We start from the raw sequence: 17,958 nt of genomic DNA, 5'->3' as shown, positions 1-17,958 counted from the left end.
GCCGCACGAGCCCGTCACGCCAGTGGATTGTCATGCGGTCGCCGTAACAAGGGCGATGGCTCAGTCACATCCAAGCTGTTCAAAAAAAGACGCTTTACATTTGCTTCAAAGCTGCCAAAGGGAAAATTGAGCGAATTCAATGTGTTTCAAATCATCCGCAAGGTCAGTTCATGTGTTCCCACCGTAAAATTTGGACACGGCGAACCCAGAAAGCGACGTGCAAAGAAACCCTGAAATGGCAACATAAGAAACCGTACCAGTGTCACAGGGAACCGGGCCTGAGGCGCGACAGTCAGAGCCGCTCGACCTTCCGAGCCACTAGTGGACTTTTAACGTGTCCAACAGCGTGACCACTTCAAGGCATTTTTTAAACTTCAAGGCATATTATAGCTAGCGTGTGTAAAAACTAGTTTGAGATTTCTTCTGTCAAATTAAATGATAAGGCCTGCCATTGTCTTGCTTTCTTTGTCTTTTTCATTTTTATATTTCATTTTTATTGTTTTCTGTTATCTTTAGGTTATATATTTATCGTTAATTATTGGGTTCAGTGTATATCGCCATTTTGTATTGTATACAGTTAACAATTAGGTGTATTGGATATTCTCGATATATTGCCATTTTCTTTTTTATGTTGCTTTATTTTGACTTTGCTACTGTTTTGATGTGAGCTGTCGAAACAAGGCGACTTCCCTCCGGGGATGAATAAGGTATGGAAAATGAAACTTCTGCATTGGACCTTCTTTACCTGTGCTGATCTAGTTCCAACTTCTGATAATATTTTTAGGCTACTTGAGTCTTGATCTGATTATCTGCGGCACGCCAGTTGACATGGTTCACTAGGGTGGGGTTAGGTGTTAGGCACTATCAGTTACATCTGTGTGGTGTGGCGATGGTCTGGTGGAGCAGCCACACCTGACCTGGATCTAGGTGATTGTGTCAGAGTGGCTGCATACCTGTTGCTCGTTGGTTGATCTAACAGGCAGCAGGTAAAACCACCATCCCCACACACAGTGGAGAGGAGAGGAGCCCTGTCATGACATGTTCTATCTGCTCCTGGCTAATTCCAACTGGTGCATCGTCTTCTGTGTCTCTGTGAGGGAGGGCCATGAAAACGCCACTTGGGTGGCGTGTGGTCGGAAAAACTGCCACAGTGGCACCTGAACAGGGACTCTCCGGCACGGGGAAGGGACACAGAGGGGCCGTCCAAAGACGCCCTGGAGCCACCAGCGGGTCAACGGGCAGCCCCAGCACCAGCCCCCTCCCGACTGGCAGCAGCAGTGCTCAGGGTGTCCGGCGGAGGACCGGGGGAGAAGCAGCCGCAGCAACCACCGCGGCTAACTCTCTGCGGCGAGCTCCTCTGCCCAGCAGCCACCGCCGGGGCCATCCGGCAGCCCAGCAGCCAGGCTACCCCTCTAAGCAGCCGCCGCGCTCCGGAAGGGAGGAGGGGGCAGTCTGGCCTCAGTTTGGTGTGGGGGGTATGTGGTGTGGGCCTCACCTGACCTGGATTTAGGTGATTGGGTCATACCTGTTGCTCATTGGTTGGGCTAACCGGCAACAGGTTAAAAGCCCCAACCCCACACTCACTCAGGATAGGAGCCCTGTCATGACGTGTTCTATCTGCTCCTGGCTAATTCCAACTAGCCCTCACTCTACAATAAACTGTGTCTACAACATCATCTTCTGTGTCTCTGTGCCGGAGGGCCCTGAAAAAGGCCACTTGGATGGCGCGTGGTCGGCAGAACTGCCGCAATCTGTTTTCTGAGTATAAAAACACTTTTGAACTCCAGTAAGTAAAGCATTAATACATTTCCTCGGATAAGAATCCTTGAAACAGGCTTTATTCCCGTCTCCAGGTAAACTCCACAAAATCGACAGTTTTCTCCTTCAGCTCAACATCTGTCTGGGCCTGGCGTGCAGCTGCTGCAGCCAGAGCGCTTAAATCTCTGCCTCATCACTGAAACACATCATGGGTATTTCTCACTTGCTTTGACGGCTCCTCACACCACCAATTAACTGTTGATGTTTTTGACTTCCTGCCCTCGGCGGTGTGTTTTTTTTTTTGTTTTTTTTAATCGCATTAAACTAAATCAAATAGTCTGGATAGATAGATACGGGAGAATATGCTTGACTTCATACATACAGGCCCAGTTATCTTGCATTTGTGTATTAAAGCAACAGTCATGGAACCTCAGGTTGCATCAAAATATACACAAAAGTATGTAACACTTTTATATTCAATTACACTCTTGATGTCAGATACATCCACATCCAGCGTACGTCCTTATCTTCTCATACACATACAGTATAAACCTACATCTGTGCCAAATCTGATGCTGTTTCTGGCAAAAGGCCCATTTCTTGTGCTTAGCTGCTCCACAGCGTTGTGACCGACGCACGTTTCCTTTACCTGGTCTTTCCTATCTTTCCAGTTGCGTCGGGCTGCTATCCGTGTGTCATTTAGGAGGATCAAAGAAAAGTACATATTTTTTAAAACTGATTTTTAAACGGCAATGGAGATGCATGTGGACATTGTGAAACACGTGTAAAATACCCTCCGCTCTGAAGCAAAAGTGTCATTCCAAAATGACCAACATCCTGGGCCGCTTCTTCTCGGCAAACATATGCTGTGGACTTTTCAACTTAAGCCTAAAACTAAGGGCCACTATTTTCTAAATTTGTATTTTTGGTGAGAATGATTTGCATAGACGTGTTTTGTGCCACTTGCCTTCCTTAAATATTTATTTTTCAGATGAAGTGAAAGGCAGAACCGTGACTATTGTATCAGCGTTTTGTCTGTGCAGACATGATAGAGATAAAGTAAAGATACAATTTAACCCTTAAAAGTTTAAATTGAAGCCTCCCCATTGGAGCCTACACAAAACACTTTAATTTATTATGTTGAGTTGTAATACATGCAGCATTGGGATTGTGAAAATTGCCCATATTAAATATTTAGAATCATTTTCAATATTCTATATAGAATATTTGAAAATAGAATGTTACGGTTATTGATTGATCTAATTATTTATCGATTTATTAATTTAATTTGGCAATTCCCTTGCAGGGGCCTTAGGGGACCACGGACCCCAGTTTCAGAACCCCTGACCTGGATAAAAATGTGCAAATCTGACACACAAAAAAACCACCATAATTAACGTGTTCAACATTTTGTGGATAAAATAAATACAATGCAAATAAATGAATACATACATACTGTTTTATTTTTGCTGTGGACCTGGTGGAGTTCCTTCAATGACCTTAGTTTGGGAACCGCTGACTTGGAGTACGTCCATCGTGTCATTTCAGGGGCTAAACTCAATGCAATGCGCAAATTAACATGTGCATAACCAGCATACCCATGCTCACTGTGAAGGCAACGTTGACATAATGCCTGGAGCCTCGTGAACTTGTCATTCTCTACTCTGTAATGTCTCACAGACCTTCAACCTGCCCTGGCTCAGCAAGACCCTCCATGTGTCTCCAGTCTCCCCCCAGACTCCCCACGTGTCTCCACCCCCCATGACTCTCCAAGACTCTACATGGCTCCTCCAGGACTCTCCATGTGTTTCCAGTCTCCATGGCTCCTCCAGGACTCCCCATGTGTCTCCAATCTCGCTGGCTCCCCGTGGCCTCTCCCCTCACCACGCCCACAGCGGCTCAGCAGATACCTGACGACTTGACGCGCTCGACGGCTCCGCACTGGCTCCCACTCCGTTGGTGCGTGATCTCCGCGGGACGAAACCTCCAGGACCAGAGTCAAATCAAGGACCACCGGTCAACATGAGCAGGTAAACCCCTCTGCACTGCACACTGAAAAAAAAAATATATATATATATATTTATTATATTATTTTATTATTATTATTGTTATTTTATATATTATTTTATTTATTATATTATTTATCATATATGTATTTATTGATATATAAAAACATGTATTTAAAAAAAAAAAAAAATATATATATATATATATATATATATATAGAGAGCGAGAGAGAGAGCGAGAGAGAGAGAGAGAGAGAACGATAGACGGGGAGAGAGAGAGCGAGAGAGAGAGAGAGAGAGAGGGAGATAGAGAGAGAGAGAGAGAAACATATAAATAAAATATACAACCACATCCAGCAAAATTGCCATTCTGTCATTGTCGTTCTTGTCTTTCGGTTTTGTCACATAAAGTGTCACAGTTTGGAAATACTTGGAGTGGAAACTTTACCCTGATGAAACATGTTCACAGCAGTTTAATATTAAATCCACGGTGCGCGACGGGTCAATTTGATCAGATCAATTCGCAGACTTTTTATTTTATTTTTATTTTCTTGTTGCAAAGTGCTTTTATTTTTTATTTTTTAGTAATATGAAGTGTTGAAGTGATGCTCATGCCTATGGGATGCATGGCTGCAGCGCCGTTTGCGTTATGCAACCAATCCATTGATCCCTTGGCGAGTTGAGTTCCACCTGGAATAAAAAAAACCCAATATCTCTGTCTCTGTCTGTCTGTGCGGGGCGTGCGCTCCCTGCAACTAGTAGACATATACCTGTGCATACTTGTAGACTTCATTTTAATACACCTGGATGGATTTCGAAAATGGTGTGATTAATATATCCTGAGAAATTCTGCATTGAATACAGCTAGATCCGCTGATGTGCAGATGTCGTCATTGATTCAACCCCAGACTAATTTAATCTCAGTCTTATCCTAAAGGTGCAACAGCCTCTTCTCTATTATTTGATGAAGAATAATTTAGGACGAGGAGCTGCGTGTTTCCCTCAGCAAAGACCACTAGAATGTTTTTTGTTTGTTTTTTACGAATTGAAAAAAATAATAATAATAAAAAAAAAAAATATATATATATATATTGTTTTTATTTTTATTTTTTACTCATCAATGGCAACCACCACCATTTGTTCATTTTATGACAAACACAAAGGTATTTGTGTTCCCATTCTCTGATTTACATATGTTTGATGTAACCTTGAGGCGCCGTAGTATTTCAGTCATACATGCATAGCCATTGGATGAGAGGCCTCCTTATTGTCATTTCAAAGCCACCATTTGCCATTCATTTTACTTGGTATGGGTTTAATTTACATTGTACTCTGTGCCGGACCCCGCCCGCTCTGACGCATGGGTTTTAGGGCCCATAAAACGTGTGTCTGTAACCCGAGCCTTTGGAAGGGGCCCGAGCCTGACCCACTGTTTACTGGAATCCAAGCATCTAAGGCTCTGGTTGTTTTTCTTTGTGTATAGATATGAACGGTCGCTCCATTCAAAGTACGACTATAAACGAAAACCATGTCATGGGATGGTACAAATCATATTCTTATGACATTTGGAATAATCATATTTTAATCGTATTTTAACCAAAGTCATCGGGGGTCCAATTTTGAACCCGCACAGTCGCTCCCAAACAAGCAAAGGATCCTTGTGTGGGTGCTATGAACAGATGAACTGAAAGGTGTTTGTTTTTGGCTCCTCTTGGATTCATTCATCTGTTTGTTTGTTGGCGGAGGATGTGAGGTGAAGGTCGTTTTTACCCATCAACCCTGACCCTCCACCCATCACCCCCAGCCCCACGCCTTCCACCCCCTTTTTTCCTCCAACCGGTCCACCTCCAGGGAGTTGCGCAACAGACCACAGGGTCTTTTTTTCTTTACATGAAATTACATAATATGGATAATTCTACGGGGATACCTTGACATTGCCCTCTCAATGGGCTTCCTGGGTTTCATTAAGTGTGGTACTGGTCTGCAGCGGTGCCCCTTCCGCCTTTAAAATTGAACATGTTCCAGATGAACCCAAGTCTGTGAAATCCGTGTGGAATGTATAGGAATGGTTTCTGGGTGTCCACGTAGGGAGGGGTGCACCAGCAGTTTGGCAGCTCGGGGTGAAGCGGACCGGCGGACCGGCGCGCCGGGTGGGTGCCCAGGCGGGGTGGAAGAGCCCTCCGCTCCACCACCCCAATCCAACACCAAAAAAATAAATATAAAAGCAAGGAGCCCAACAAGGGAACATCGCAAACGTCCGCTCACGTCAGGCTGTTTATGTTTGCTCTGTTTTGTACGGTTAATGTGGCGGATTTCCAGTCGCCAAGTGTGATGAAGGCTCCCTGTGGCTGCTGTCTGGACGTGATTAAGGCATTGTACGCATTCCAACATCTATAATCTGCTCCTCCTGCTTCCATTATCTGCGAACAGGAGTCCAGTCCATCCCCGTTTGTGTTTTTTCTTTGTTTGACGATTCCACGCAAGGGGCATCCGACAGTCAGACGCTATTTGGTTCACCCACAACTTCTTCTACTCACGGCAGCGGGGCAGGGTTGGGGGGGGGGGGGGGGGGGGACTGTGTGAGGGAGATTTGGGGGGGGGGGGGCCAATGCCTCTGAACCCCTTGTCAGTGCTGTCGCTCAAAACAAAAGAACCAAAACAAAAACAAAAGATTGCGCCACGTCAGACTCTCCATCAGAGCGTCAGTGCCAGAAAGTAACAGGGCGGAGGAGAAAAGAGGCAACCGGTGGAGGAGAGGAGGCGAGGGCCCGCTTCACACCGACTCCGACAAGCGTCACGCCAGAAGTTAATTAATTCCTATGAAGAGCCGGATTCCACACGCGAAGGAAAAAAATAAAAAATAAAAAATAAAAGCTGTGGAATGTGAGTTACTGCTGCTCAGTGTTGTTCTGAGACACGGCCAGGGTTGTGTACAGTTGTCGTCCCATCTCTCTGGGCCATAGCGTGTGAAGATGCACTTTTATTTGAGGGGCTTTAATTTCCCAAAAGCCCCTTGGCGATCTCTCCAGGGGGACCTTTGAAACGGCATTTCTCCAGAGGGAGGGAGTCCAGGACCAACATCGGGTTCTGGTTTAGAGCAGAAAGCACGGCTTGTAGCTGCTGAGCCACGTGCTTTCCTTTAGGCGTCGGGGTCTTTGAGGAATGTAGAACAATCTAATCTATTAATGCAGGAATTTCAGTGGTAGGACAACAGGACTAACGCTGAATACGGTTTAAAACGTAAACACGTATTAGTAACGTGTGGTCGGGGGGTGGGGGTCGCGCTGGGTTAAACAAAGGCGGTGTCCTTAGTGCGAGGCGTGGTCAGGGGGAGGGTGTGGAACAACAAAGGCTATTATATTATGATAATCAAACAGACAGTCGACTGGAAAGGTTATAATTATACTACAGTTGATAGTATACACGATTCTACGACATTGAGGGGAAGAAATAAACGGTTGAGAGTCGGCAAACCTTTGAAATTTCTCAATCGTTTAAGATGACGCTTTTGCCGAGAGAAGGAAAAAAAAAAAACCAACAAAAAAAACGCTGTAACTGTCAGGAAACCTGCCCTGCAGATGTGGTCGTGCAAAACTATTTACATCTGGTGTTAATTGAGAGGGGAGGTCCTGCCGATCGTGCTGTAGCGGCGGACATTTTGTCCCCGGCTCTCTTCTGCCGGGGTGGTGGGCGGCGTCTTCAGCCGCCCTCCGTAGATGGTTCAACCATTTCACTGTGGACAGGCTCTGCGTTAATGTTTGTTTTTCCCGTTCAGCAGATCTGCGTCGGCCCCAAACCTTTTTATGACGCCGCATCTCTCGCAATGTCACTTCTGGTTTGGACTTGTCTGAGAAGATTCCTTTGAATAGCGATGGATTCGTTGTCGGTTCAAATGTTGTTTCGCTTTTAAATTAGGTTTTGTGCCTTTGCCCCTGACTGTGGTAAAGAGCCGTGGAAATGCACTTCAAATTTGACGAGATACGGGGCAATGTCAGTTTCTCCACCTTTTTTATGTTTTTGATTTAACACAATATTTGTCAAGATATCGTCGCCGCCGCAGTTTTCGTTTGAATTGTTGACACGTTTTGAAAGAAGCGGGCCGTCGTGCCGCGAAAATAGCCATGTTGATTCAAGCCCCGCCCCGCGGGGAGGGAGAGGGTCGGGCGGCCGTGGCGCACCTTTTCCCAAATATCTCTCTCTCTCTCTCTCTCTCTCTCTCTCTCTCTCTCACGCTCACGCTCACGCTCACGCTCTCGCTCTCGCTCTCGCTCTCGCTCTCGCTCTCGTCCGGCTGTCCTTGTCCGTACACCACGAGGACGGGCACTTTAAACCGTCGCGGCCGGGGGCCGGGGCGGGAGATCGGCGGCCTTCTCGGCGAGCGCATAGATTCACCCTCGCGGTTCAAAGTACAGTCGCGCTTCTGATTGGTGAACACGTGTGGTTGGTGCCCGACCAACAGCAATGGGTTGATATTGACTTAATTGATGTTTCATGGACCTGGTCGAAGACACATGAGGTCACTATACACGATCAGACGCGACCCTGCAGCTGTTTTCTATGATGTATGTTGATAAAGACCAGAAGGTGTTGGTTGGGCACTAGTTTTGGGAAATGGACATTGTTCTGACCCGGCCAATCATTTTACTCAGCTTTGACGACTGATTGGTCCAATCAATCAATCAATCAATCAATCATATAGATAGGTGAACTTTCAGGGTTCAGCGCTCCACATAGTCAAGTGTCAAAGTTCATTCAAAGCCTTTCTCAACGCAAATTTGCAGATATGTAACTAAGTTTGAATATCTAACAAAGTTCATTGACAAGCGCCATATTTTGATGTTTTTGGGGTGGAAGACCCTCCACGCCAAGTTAATGATCCAGAATCTCTCAAGAGACCCAGGATCACTGGTGAAATACCGGGTGCACGCAGGGGGGACCCTTTGCAAATGGGCTCTTTCTGAAAGATCATGTCACAGGGACGCTTAAGCAAACACGCCCTCGCTCTTTTAAACTGGTTGAGCAGAAGGGTGGCGCTCCTCCGCACGGGATGGAGGAAAGTTGGTTCTGTTGGCTCCAGCGGCTGCTGGGGGAAAGCTTCATTCCCAAATTGAACCAAGCCGTCCTCGCTCATCAGTCCTTTATCATTACCCACCAGTTAAAATGTTGTGTCGTGGATTTAAAGTCGACTTTATAAATGTTTTACTTCAAAATAAAAGGTCGGCATTTGAATGAAGTACAGGGCCAACACTAACTTCAGTGGTTGACAGCGTGACAGCTTTTGGTTGCCAAGATTGACAAAATGGTTGCTGAATTTGAATCATTGTGTGCTTGAGTATTTGAATGCTCCAACAATAATTGGAATCCATATTTCCATGTGTAAAGAGTGATCTCAGGAAAGCGGAAACAAGTTAACAAACTAGTATATTTTGGTTATACTTGACTTTTTCATCAATATCATGGGTGGAGCCAAACTTTTTTTTTTGTGTTAATCTATTTTAAAACGTTTTGCTTGTACACCTGATCATTGTGTTTGCCTTTTCTAAACAGACGGTGAGGTACACTTATTTTATTTATTTTTTAACATACATTTTAAAATCCCTTAATTTTTTTTTTTGCATGCAATAGCACAAGCCTAACTGGGCAACCAGAAAAATGTTGCTGGTATTGAGTTGAGCAAGGAACTAAGTACAACGATTGATCGCTCGAGTCATGACCTTCATCCGTCCGTTTCCTCTTCATGCTGCAGTGTTGACCAGTTGTGTGTTGTGTGTCCTGGCAGGTGTCTGATCAGCCAGGCCGAGGTGCAGGGCTTCATCGAGCGCTGCATGACCACCGTGGGCACCAAGAAGCACCACGCCCGCAGCCTGGCCGAGGTGCTGGTGGAGGGAGACCGCAGGGGGCACTACAGCCACGGGCTCAACAGGATGGGTCAGCGCCACGCACACACGCACGTGCACACACACACACACACACACACACTGTGTTCCATTGGAGTGAGACTGGAGTGTGTATTAATATTTTTATTATTATTATTCTGAAGTAAGGATGCAATAAATAAACTACATCAATGAAGTAACAAATGCTGGTGACCATGCACAATAATTGAAATATCTGTACGATTTGATATATAACTATTTCACTCATCCCTGGAGGGGAAATTGCGGTGTTTACATCAGGTTGTAAAAATAATAGCCATAATAATAATAAAAAATAATAAACTTGGGAAAAAAAACTTAGCAAATGCAATAAAACTTAAAATTAACTAAAAATAGAAAGATTGGCAATATATAATGGACCTTAAATTTGGCATTAGTGGTGATTAGGACAATACATTATAAGCCATTTTATTATCATAATCAGTTTTTCTTGTTTTCAAGTGTCTAATCTAAGTTTCCTACAATTGTTATGTATGTATGCTGTAGATTCCTTTGCAAGTTGATTAATTACGAAATTGTCAAAAGTCTTCGTCATCTCTGATAAAGCCAAATGCTCCTCATATGGAGAAAAATAAACAAATTCACACTTTGAAGTTCATTATGTATGACACAGGTGAATCTAAATCTGGTGTGCTGTAGTTGTTCCATAATAGAGGAAAGCGGGGTCATAATTTGAGTGAAAGGTGGGGTTATAATCCCGTTCCCCACCCACCAGACATGTACGTGAAGGACATCCAGTCGGGGATCTGCGCCAAGGACGGCGAGCCGGTGGTGGACAAGGAGTCGGCGGCCACGGCGCTGGTGGACGGCAAGAACCTCCTGGGTCCCGTGGTGGGAAACTTCTGCATGAACCTGGCCATCAAGAAGGCCAAGGAAGTGGGCATTGGCTGGGTGGTGGCTCACGGTGGGTCTCACCCAAATTATTTGCTCGGAAATGGGGCTAAAAAGACTAATACCTCCAAAATGAAGCAATGAACATTTTTGTCGAGACAGTCATCTTTTACTTATGCTTACTGTGTGATATCATTTCATTATATTTTTAATTGTACTAGAACTCTTCAAACTTTTTTTGCCGAGCCCTGTGATTTCAAGGAAGACGCCCCCCCCCCCCTTCCCAAAAAGCACAAATAAAAATGAGTCCTATGCAAACTAACATTGCAGTTTATTTAACACCAACAGTTTATAGTAAACCAGGTCAAGCAGTCTGTGGCTTTTATCGCCTGTGCACAGGCTACCGGGGGCAGAAGGGTACACAATTTATGAAACAATTATAATGAAAATAAATTAAAATACGAACAAATTGTATTATTTTCAATGGACAAATGAAAAAAAACAACCCCTTTACAAAAAAAGGCCTTTTAAGCCTAAAAATATCTATATGGCTACTGTTTTAAATTTTTTATAAAATCTCCTGCCACTCTCCTGCCACCCTTGCAATTCCCTTGAGGCACCACTAGGGGGGGGCACGCCTTACAGTTTGAATACTGTACTAGAATCGGTGCCTTGCCAGTGTTCTGACGGCCGATTATTCCAAAACCCCAATAGTCTCTAACCTCATACCTAAACGTGACCATCTCTAACCCGACATTTTTCGGACTATTTGGGGTTTTGGAATAATGTGCTGTCTGAACAACGGGCAGTCCCCTTAGAATCTACCAAAAGCAATAAAATAAAGAGTAAAATCTTCCAAAGGTGGACTACACCGGTCCCGATTTACACTTATTTTTCTCTTGCTTCCTTCAGGTTCCAACCACTATGGCATCGCGGGATACTATGCGATGCAGGCGTTGAAGGAAAACATGATTGTAAGTGAAATATCCCTGAAGTTGCTCCACCTCATTTCACTTCGCAGCCGGAGGTGGCACCACCTCCCAGAAAGCTTTTTATTTTTATTTTATTTTTTATCACCCATCCTGCTCCATTAAGCTGAGATTGTACAGCCGCTCGGATGCTTTATATTCATGCCAAACTTAATGTTTGCTTTTACATTTATTCCAAACTAATAACCTCCAGGTCTTGATAATGCTCTGTGACCCCCGCAGGGCATGTCATACACCAACACGTCTCCGCTGGTGGTTCCCACGCGAGCCAAGGAGGTGAGAAACGCACTCAAACGGCTGATTTTACTCGAAAAATTGGGCCGGGCGTCGATGAACCTACTTCAGGACACAATTGGACAGTTGGACAACTGTATTTCTTCGCAGTTTATTTTTATTTTACTGATTTTTATTCTTTGTGCTGACTTTCGCTCAAGCTCTTTGTTATATTTGTTCTGTTCATTTATCTTATGTTTTACCAACTGGATCTTCCGCACATAGAGAACGGGCAAGTTCTATGCAAATGACTGTTTGGGGCTCCTGTGTGTTTGGTCTGCAAAAGACCTCATGAATATTTTAATACTAAAATACATAAAATAAAAATAAAAAGATTAAAAGCAAGAAAGGCACAGTTAAAAACATATAAAGACATTTGTTCATAATCTAAATACCTCCGAGTATTTCTACAAGAGGAAATGGATAAAGAATACAACCGATAAGAAGAATAAATAGACTTAAAACAAAATATATTTTGTTTGAACCTTCCATCACCATATCGCACAGAATGTGTGGAGAACAGCTTCTACTACTCTTGAGTAAAATCAGTCACAACCAACTTCTTCGTTCCTTCACCATAATCCCAATGCAGTCGACGGAATGTAAAAAATAAATGTTTATTTAGTGCATGTTTCACCCTTTTTTGTTTTTATCCAGTGCACGCTGGGAACCAACCCCATCAGCATGGCGGCCCCCGCCAACGATGGAGACAGCTTCGTGTTGGACATGGCTACGTCGGCCGTCGCTCTGGGAAAGGTAACCACCGCATCAACGGTTTTATTTCGTTTGTGCATGGTTTATGAAAAAAATATTTCTGCCACTTCTTGATTCTTCTCCTGAATAATAATAACAACAACACTTTATAAATATAGCTGCAGGCAGCAATGCAGGGGGTCCAGGTTAGCCGCGTTAGTCACAAATTCCAGTTTTCCGAGTTCCCATGGAACGCGGCATCACTCCCTATCGAGCCGAGTTACAATTTTTCCGAGTTCCCATGGAACCCAGCATCAGTTCAAACAGATTTTCGGAGTTCCCATGGAACGCAGCATCGGCTCCCCCTCATCCCGACCCGGCGCAGATCCTGCGCGAAGCAACCAACACCCACCAGTGGAGCCTAGACCGCAGCGCACTGCTCACCACGCCCAATGCGAAAGCCCTCCCAGAGCCACACCCTGCATATATACGACAAATTGAATGATGATGTCACAAAGCCCCCAGCTGGCTCCACCGCCGCTGCCCGCCCTGCTCCGCCAATGTTCGGCTACTTCCGGTAGATTGGCGGCGGTTTTTAACTTATTCCTGATCCAAACATAGATCGATGTGGATCAAACTTGCAACCACAAAATGTCTTAATTGTCCCCGAATACAACGACATGTCCGTGGATTCGGCGGTTGCTGTGCGCCAGACGCTTTCAGCCGGAAAAATGCCAAGGAGAAAAATTATAACTTGTCCTGACCAACCCCCGCCAACCAAATTGACCAATCTGGATCGAACTCGAAACTCGCGTGTCTGAACTGCCCCGAATACAACTGTTATTCATCGTGTCCGTGGATTCGTCGGTTCCATGAGATTCACACGCCACTGACATTGATTTTTCATGAACAAGAACCATAGGGGTCTCCGCCCTATTGGGGGGCTGGACCCCTTAAAATCTGAACAATTATTGTAGGCTTTTTGTTTTTGAACGTATGCAATTGTGCGACAAATTTTTTGTATTTTTAAAAGTAGCTTCTCTGGAGCCATGCATATCTCACATATGATCACTTTTTTACCGTTTTAAATATGCGTACCCACGTGTTTAATTTACATTTCTTTCTAAATGCTACAGTCCAAAAAAGGTAGTCCACAGTCCAAGTTGTGATATGAGTTCATCCTGTCCATCCTGTGGGATTCTCCTGGTACACAGTGGTGCGAGAAAGTTTGGGAGCCCTTTTTAGATTTTTTTTTCGAAATCTTCCAAAAAGCGACCCCTAAACATGTAATCAGCTCGTCATCCAGGCACTACAAGCAGATAAAGAGAACAAAATCAAACAAATAACACAATAACATAATACTTTAAAAAATGTGTTTAATGAGCAAAATGATCCAACATTAAATAAATGTTTTATCGGGGGGGAAAAAAGTACGTCCCACCCTGAGTGTCCGTGCGTGTGTCTAGGTTGAGCTCCATCATCGCCGCGGCGACGAAATCCCCGAGGGCTGGGGCTGCGACGCCCAGGGGAAGCTCACGCCCGACCCAGCGAAGGTTCTGTCCGGGGGCGGGCTGGTGCCCATCGGCGGCTGTGAAGCTACAGGTCCGTAGCACGCCCACAAGGGGGCGCCGGAGGGAGGTTTCACACCTGCCCTGACACACCCTCCCTGCATTCACTAAACACCCCAGGCCGTCTCGTTGCCCGGGGCAACCGGATTGGGGACCAGCCATCCCCTGTGTTCTGGTCGCCCCGTTGTCAACCATTGCAGCCAAGGGGCATGGGTTTTCCCACTGCATTGATTTGCTCTGTCAAAAAGGGTGAAACGAGTGAGAATATTCCACTATGGATTATGATTGATAGGATTCATTACAATTTGGCAACCACTTTTTAGGTATTCTAAGTACTTTGCTTTTGAAGGAGTTTCCTTTAACGTCATTTTTTCACTTCACTGCGGCCGCGCCGAATTTCACATTTCATTTCTTAAGATCCCACATGTTTCACTTTTCAACGTCCCGCTTTTAAATGCAGTATTTAATTACACATTTTACGTTTTTGCCCTCCCAGGAGGCTACAAGGGCTATGGCCTGGGCATGATGGTGGAGGTTTTCTGCGGCATCCTGGCCGGCGCGGAGTACAGCAACCGCGTGCGCACGTGGAAAGTGACCGACCGCGTTGCCAACCTGGTCAGTTTGATTGTATTTTTTATTTTATTTTTTTATTTTAGGAGTTCATATTCTAATAACTGTAAATAACCCCTAAACATATTAAGACTGAAGATCAAAACAAAATACGATGATACTTCACTTCGCTACTCACGTGTATTACCTTGTCTTGTGAACGGTCTCTTCAGGGTCAGTGTTTCGTGGCGATCAACCCAGACAACTTTGCCCCCGGATTCAACGACAGGATGTCGGACCTGCTCTCCATTCAGAGGGGCCTCACTCCGGTCAGCACGGCGCACCGGCACACTCGGCTTCCCCGCGACCGATTGGGAAACTAGATGTTGGCCCCGCATTAAAACGAAATCAAGGCCGGTCAAAACTTGACACGCATTTGTGTCTTTGTTCGAAGATAATAATTTACACATTTCCATGAAAGGCTTCTTTTAAGATGATCTGAGAGAGGGGTTCCCAAAGTGGTAGGTGAAGGAATGGCAGAGGGTCAGCGGCAAAATTATAATTCTTCTGGTTATTCTTTTTTAGTTCAGCCTTTATTTCAGCATATATATTTTGAGGTGTACACACTCAACCTCGCTAATGCGGGTGGGGTTTCTTAGTTTACAGTGTGTTCTTTAATTTAACCTTTTTTTTTTTTCCAGGCCCCCTTGGCCAGAAGCCTTAGTTTTGCCATTAAAAAAAAAAAGTTTGGGAACTCCTGATCTGAGACGATCATAACCTGTGAAATGACTGCAAGGATTTATTGCCTCCCTCAGGCTGAATCTGGCAGTCCCGTGTTGGCTGCTGGAGACCCAGAGAGAGCCAACATGGCCAAGTGTGAGGAGATGGGTGGAATCTCCTACCATTTGAACGTGGTCAACTTCATGGTAAGTTGACCATCCCATAATATACATACGTTCTACTGAGATATATTTTTTACTTCACGGCCACACATATATTTAATTATATTATTCCACCATATTAGCTTATATCCGCGTACTTTAACACAGTATTTCAACATAGCACTTGTTCCATGAATATACATAGATGTGCACATACATTTTATTTCATTTCTGTCTCTTTTTGAGTTTTTATGTCAACTTCTGCTGCTGTAACGCTTGAATTTCCCGCCGATGATCAATAAGCAATCATCTTGAGAGCCATTGAGATTAGGAATGTCATATTACATTTCACTGCATATATTGTGTGCTCGCATGTATATGTACGTGACAAATAAACATCTTGAATCTTGAAAAAAACAACAACAAAAAAAGAAAGAAATCCAGATTGAGGAACTCATGAATGTTTGAGGGCTTTTAATAAGTGTGCGTATACGTAAAAAAAAAAACAACCCACGCACCGAGGCGTTTGGGCGTCCAGTCTCCCTGAGCCGTCTTCACACCCAGCAGACACAGTTCTCAAGGCCCCTGTGTCAAGGTCAACACAGATCATTACATGGCTTTGCCACTAGGGGCACAGTTGTAAGAAAATTCATTGTCCCTAAATTCCAATATTTTACACATCTGATTTCCGTACATATGGAAGGCGTGGCATTAGAAACAATGCATAAGTGATTAAGAGATTCTAAAAGGAGACCAGAGCAGAGTGGTTATAGAAAAGACGATAAAACCGAGTTCCCCCTTAAGACCTTACGAAAAAGGCCTTTCGACAGGGGCGTGCGTTTTACCGATAATGCCGTTTTTTTTATTGGTTGTATGTTGTTATTTAGAAAGACATCGCAATAAAATGATGTTTTCACGTGGAGCTGATGGGAATTTTTGAATTGCGCTTCCTCCCTTCAGAACGAGTGCGCCACCAGGATCGGCGCCGGCACGCTGCTGCCCGTGGACCGACTCCTCTCCAACTGATCCGCCCGTTCGGGACCCTCCGCCCTGGAGATCCCCCCCCCTCCCTCGCATGCGAATGAGGCGCTTTTTTTTTTTTGGGAGGTGGGCATGAGTTCAATCTGCTGGGCTTGGAGGAGGCCGCGCCGAGGCCTCGCTCAGACTTAACGTCGCTGCGAAGGCGTTCACTTTCTGGGGGATGGGATGGAGCGCTGCTTACCCTTTTTGTATGACGGTCAGATCGTCCAAATGGATTTTTATTTGATTGTCATGAGCGAGTTTCTCTCTACATTATAAGCATTTTTTAATCATCACTTTTAGCAGCAATTATCCATTATAGCCAATTAAATTGACACGACTGTAGCCCGAAAAAAATGTGTCACAATACAGAAATGTTTTTCTGTATGCCATTTAGTCACAGGGACTGCTTAAGAAGTAGTGCGTAACCTCAATTTTAGTACCTCAGAATATATTAAAATCATTAAAGGAAAAAACAAAGAAAAAAAAACAAACAAAAAAAAAAACACGTCAAAGTCCCCGGATGCCGCCAAAAACACGGGATTCGCCCGCGTGAACTGGGAACTGTGGAGCTCCCTTAAATCATGCAAATTAAGGAAAAAATAAGAGTGAGCGTTTGTGTCCGTTCCGTTGTAGCTTGTATCAAGAGGAGATTGAAATTCACAGAGGTTTTTCTTTTTGTACCGAGTGATAACTTCCTGAGCGTAGGGAACGCTGTGTCGGCGTGAGTCAAATAAGCAAAGTCGTGCTCAAAAGGGACTTTTTTAAAATTGAGTAAAAGGCATCCGCAACGTACGCCACCAGTCCAATGTTTTCCACTTGCCCTGACTGCTTCAGTAAAGGTCAGCGTTTATCAAGCTCCCTTGTCTTTTCTTTCATTTCAAAACACACTTGCGCCCCGTGGTTGTGACGCAGGAAATAATGTTAAGTGAGTTTAGAAAAAAATGGACATCGGGCATTTAAATGGGAAATGGATTCAACAAATCCTTCCTAAATAAAAGGGACATTACATTCGCTTGGGCCCTGTGTCACAGCTGCGTCAGGCATCACAGCCCCACGTGAATGTTCGGGAACAGTACGGAAGAACATCTTCAGCCCATACCGCTCAGTGACCACATGGTGGCGCCATGACCCCAGGAGTGTGTGTGTGTGTGTGTGTGTGTGTGTGTGTGTGTGTGTGTGTGTGTGTGTGTGTGTGTGTGTGTGTGTGTGTGTGTGTGTGTGTGTGTGTGTGTGTGTGTGTGTGTGTGTGTGCAATTTAAACGTCATGGCTCAACTCCAATATGATCATATGATAAAGAAGGTAAAGTAGTAGGGAGAAGATAACAAATATAAATATTTATTATTAATAATAATTATAATAATGTATAAAACAAAAATAATTTTTTGCATTAAAGCATTTTTTTCAAAATAAATGTTAAACCAAACAAGTACAAAATAAACAATGTAACAAG

At 44.4% G+C, this 17,958-nt stretch overlaps 1 protein-coding gene across 1 annotated transcript; it reads left to right on the top strand.

The window, feature by feature from the left end:
* The first annotated feature begins 3,676 nt into the window (after positions 1-3,676).
* LOC307232207 (putative oxidoreductase YjmC) lies at positions 3,677-17,362 on the top strand. The gene is made up of 11 exons (XM_080003127.1): positions 3,677-3,788; positions 9,544-9,692; positions 10,416-10,604; positions 11,444-11,505; positions 11,743-11,796; positions 12,451-12,549; positions 13,953-14,088; positions 14,551-14,669; positions 14,837-14,932; positions 15,419-15,529; positions 16,445-17,362. The coding sequence occupies exons 1-11, from the start codon at positions 3,781-3,783 to the stop codon at positions 16,508-16,510; spliced, it is 1,089 nt and encodes a 362-aa protein (XP_079859253.1). The 5' UTR covers positions 3,677-3,780; the 3' UTR covers positions 16,511-17,362.
* Positions 17,363-17,958: the final 596 nt, after the last annotated feature.

Source organism: Zeus faber (assembly GCF_960531495.2).
Source record: "Zeus faber genome assembly, chromosome: 6".
Taxonomy (NCBI): domain Eukaryota; kingdom Metazoa; phylum Chordata; class Actinopteri; order Zeiformes; family Zeidae; genus Zeus; species Zeus faber.
The sequence above is the reverse complement of the archived record's forward strand: the minus strand, read 5'-3'. Positions and strand labels throughout refer to the sequence as shown.

What these genes read in the sequence shown, in the direction of transcription:
- LOC307232207 (XM_080003127.1), top strand. An exon ending in TGGCTGGGTGGTGGCTCACG is followed by an intron (nt 10,605 to 11,443) that starts GTGGGTCTCACC and finishes TGCTTCCTTCAG; the next exon opens with GTTCCAACCACTATGGCATC. An exon ending in TTCCCACGCGAGCCAAGGAG is followed by an intron (nt 11,797 to 12,450) that starts GTGAGAAACGCA and finishes GTTTTTATCCAG; the next exon opens with TGCACGCTGGGAACCAACCC.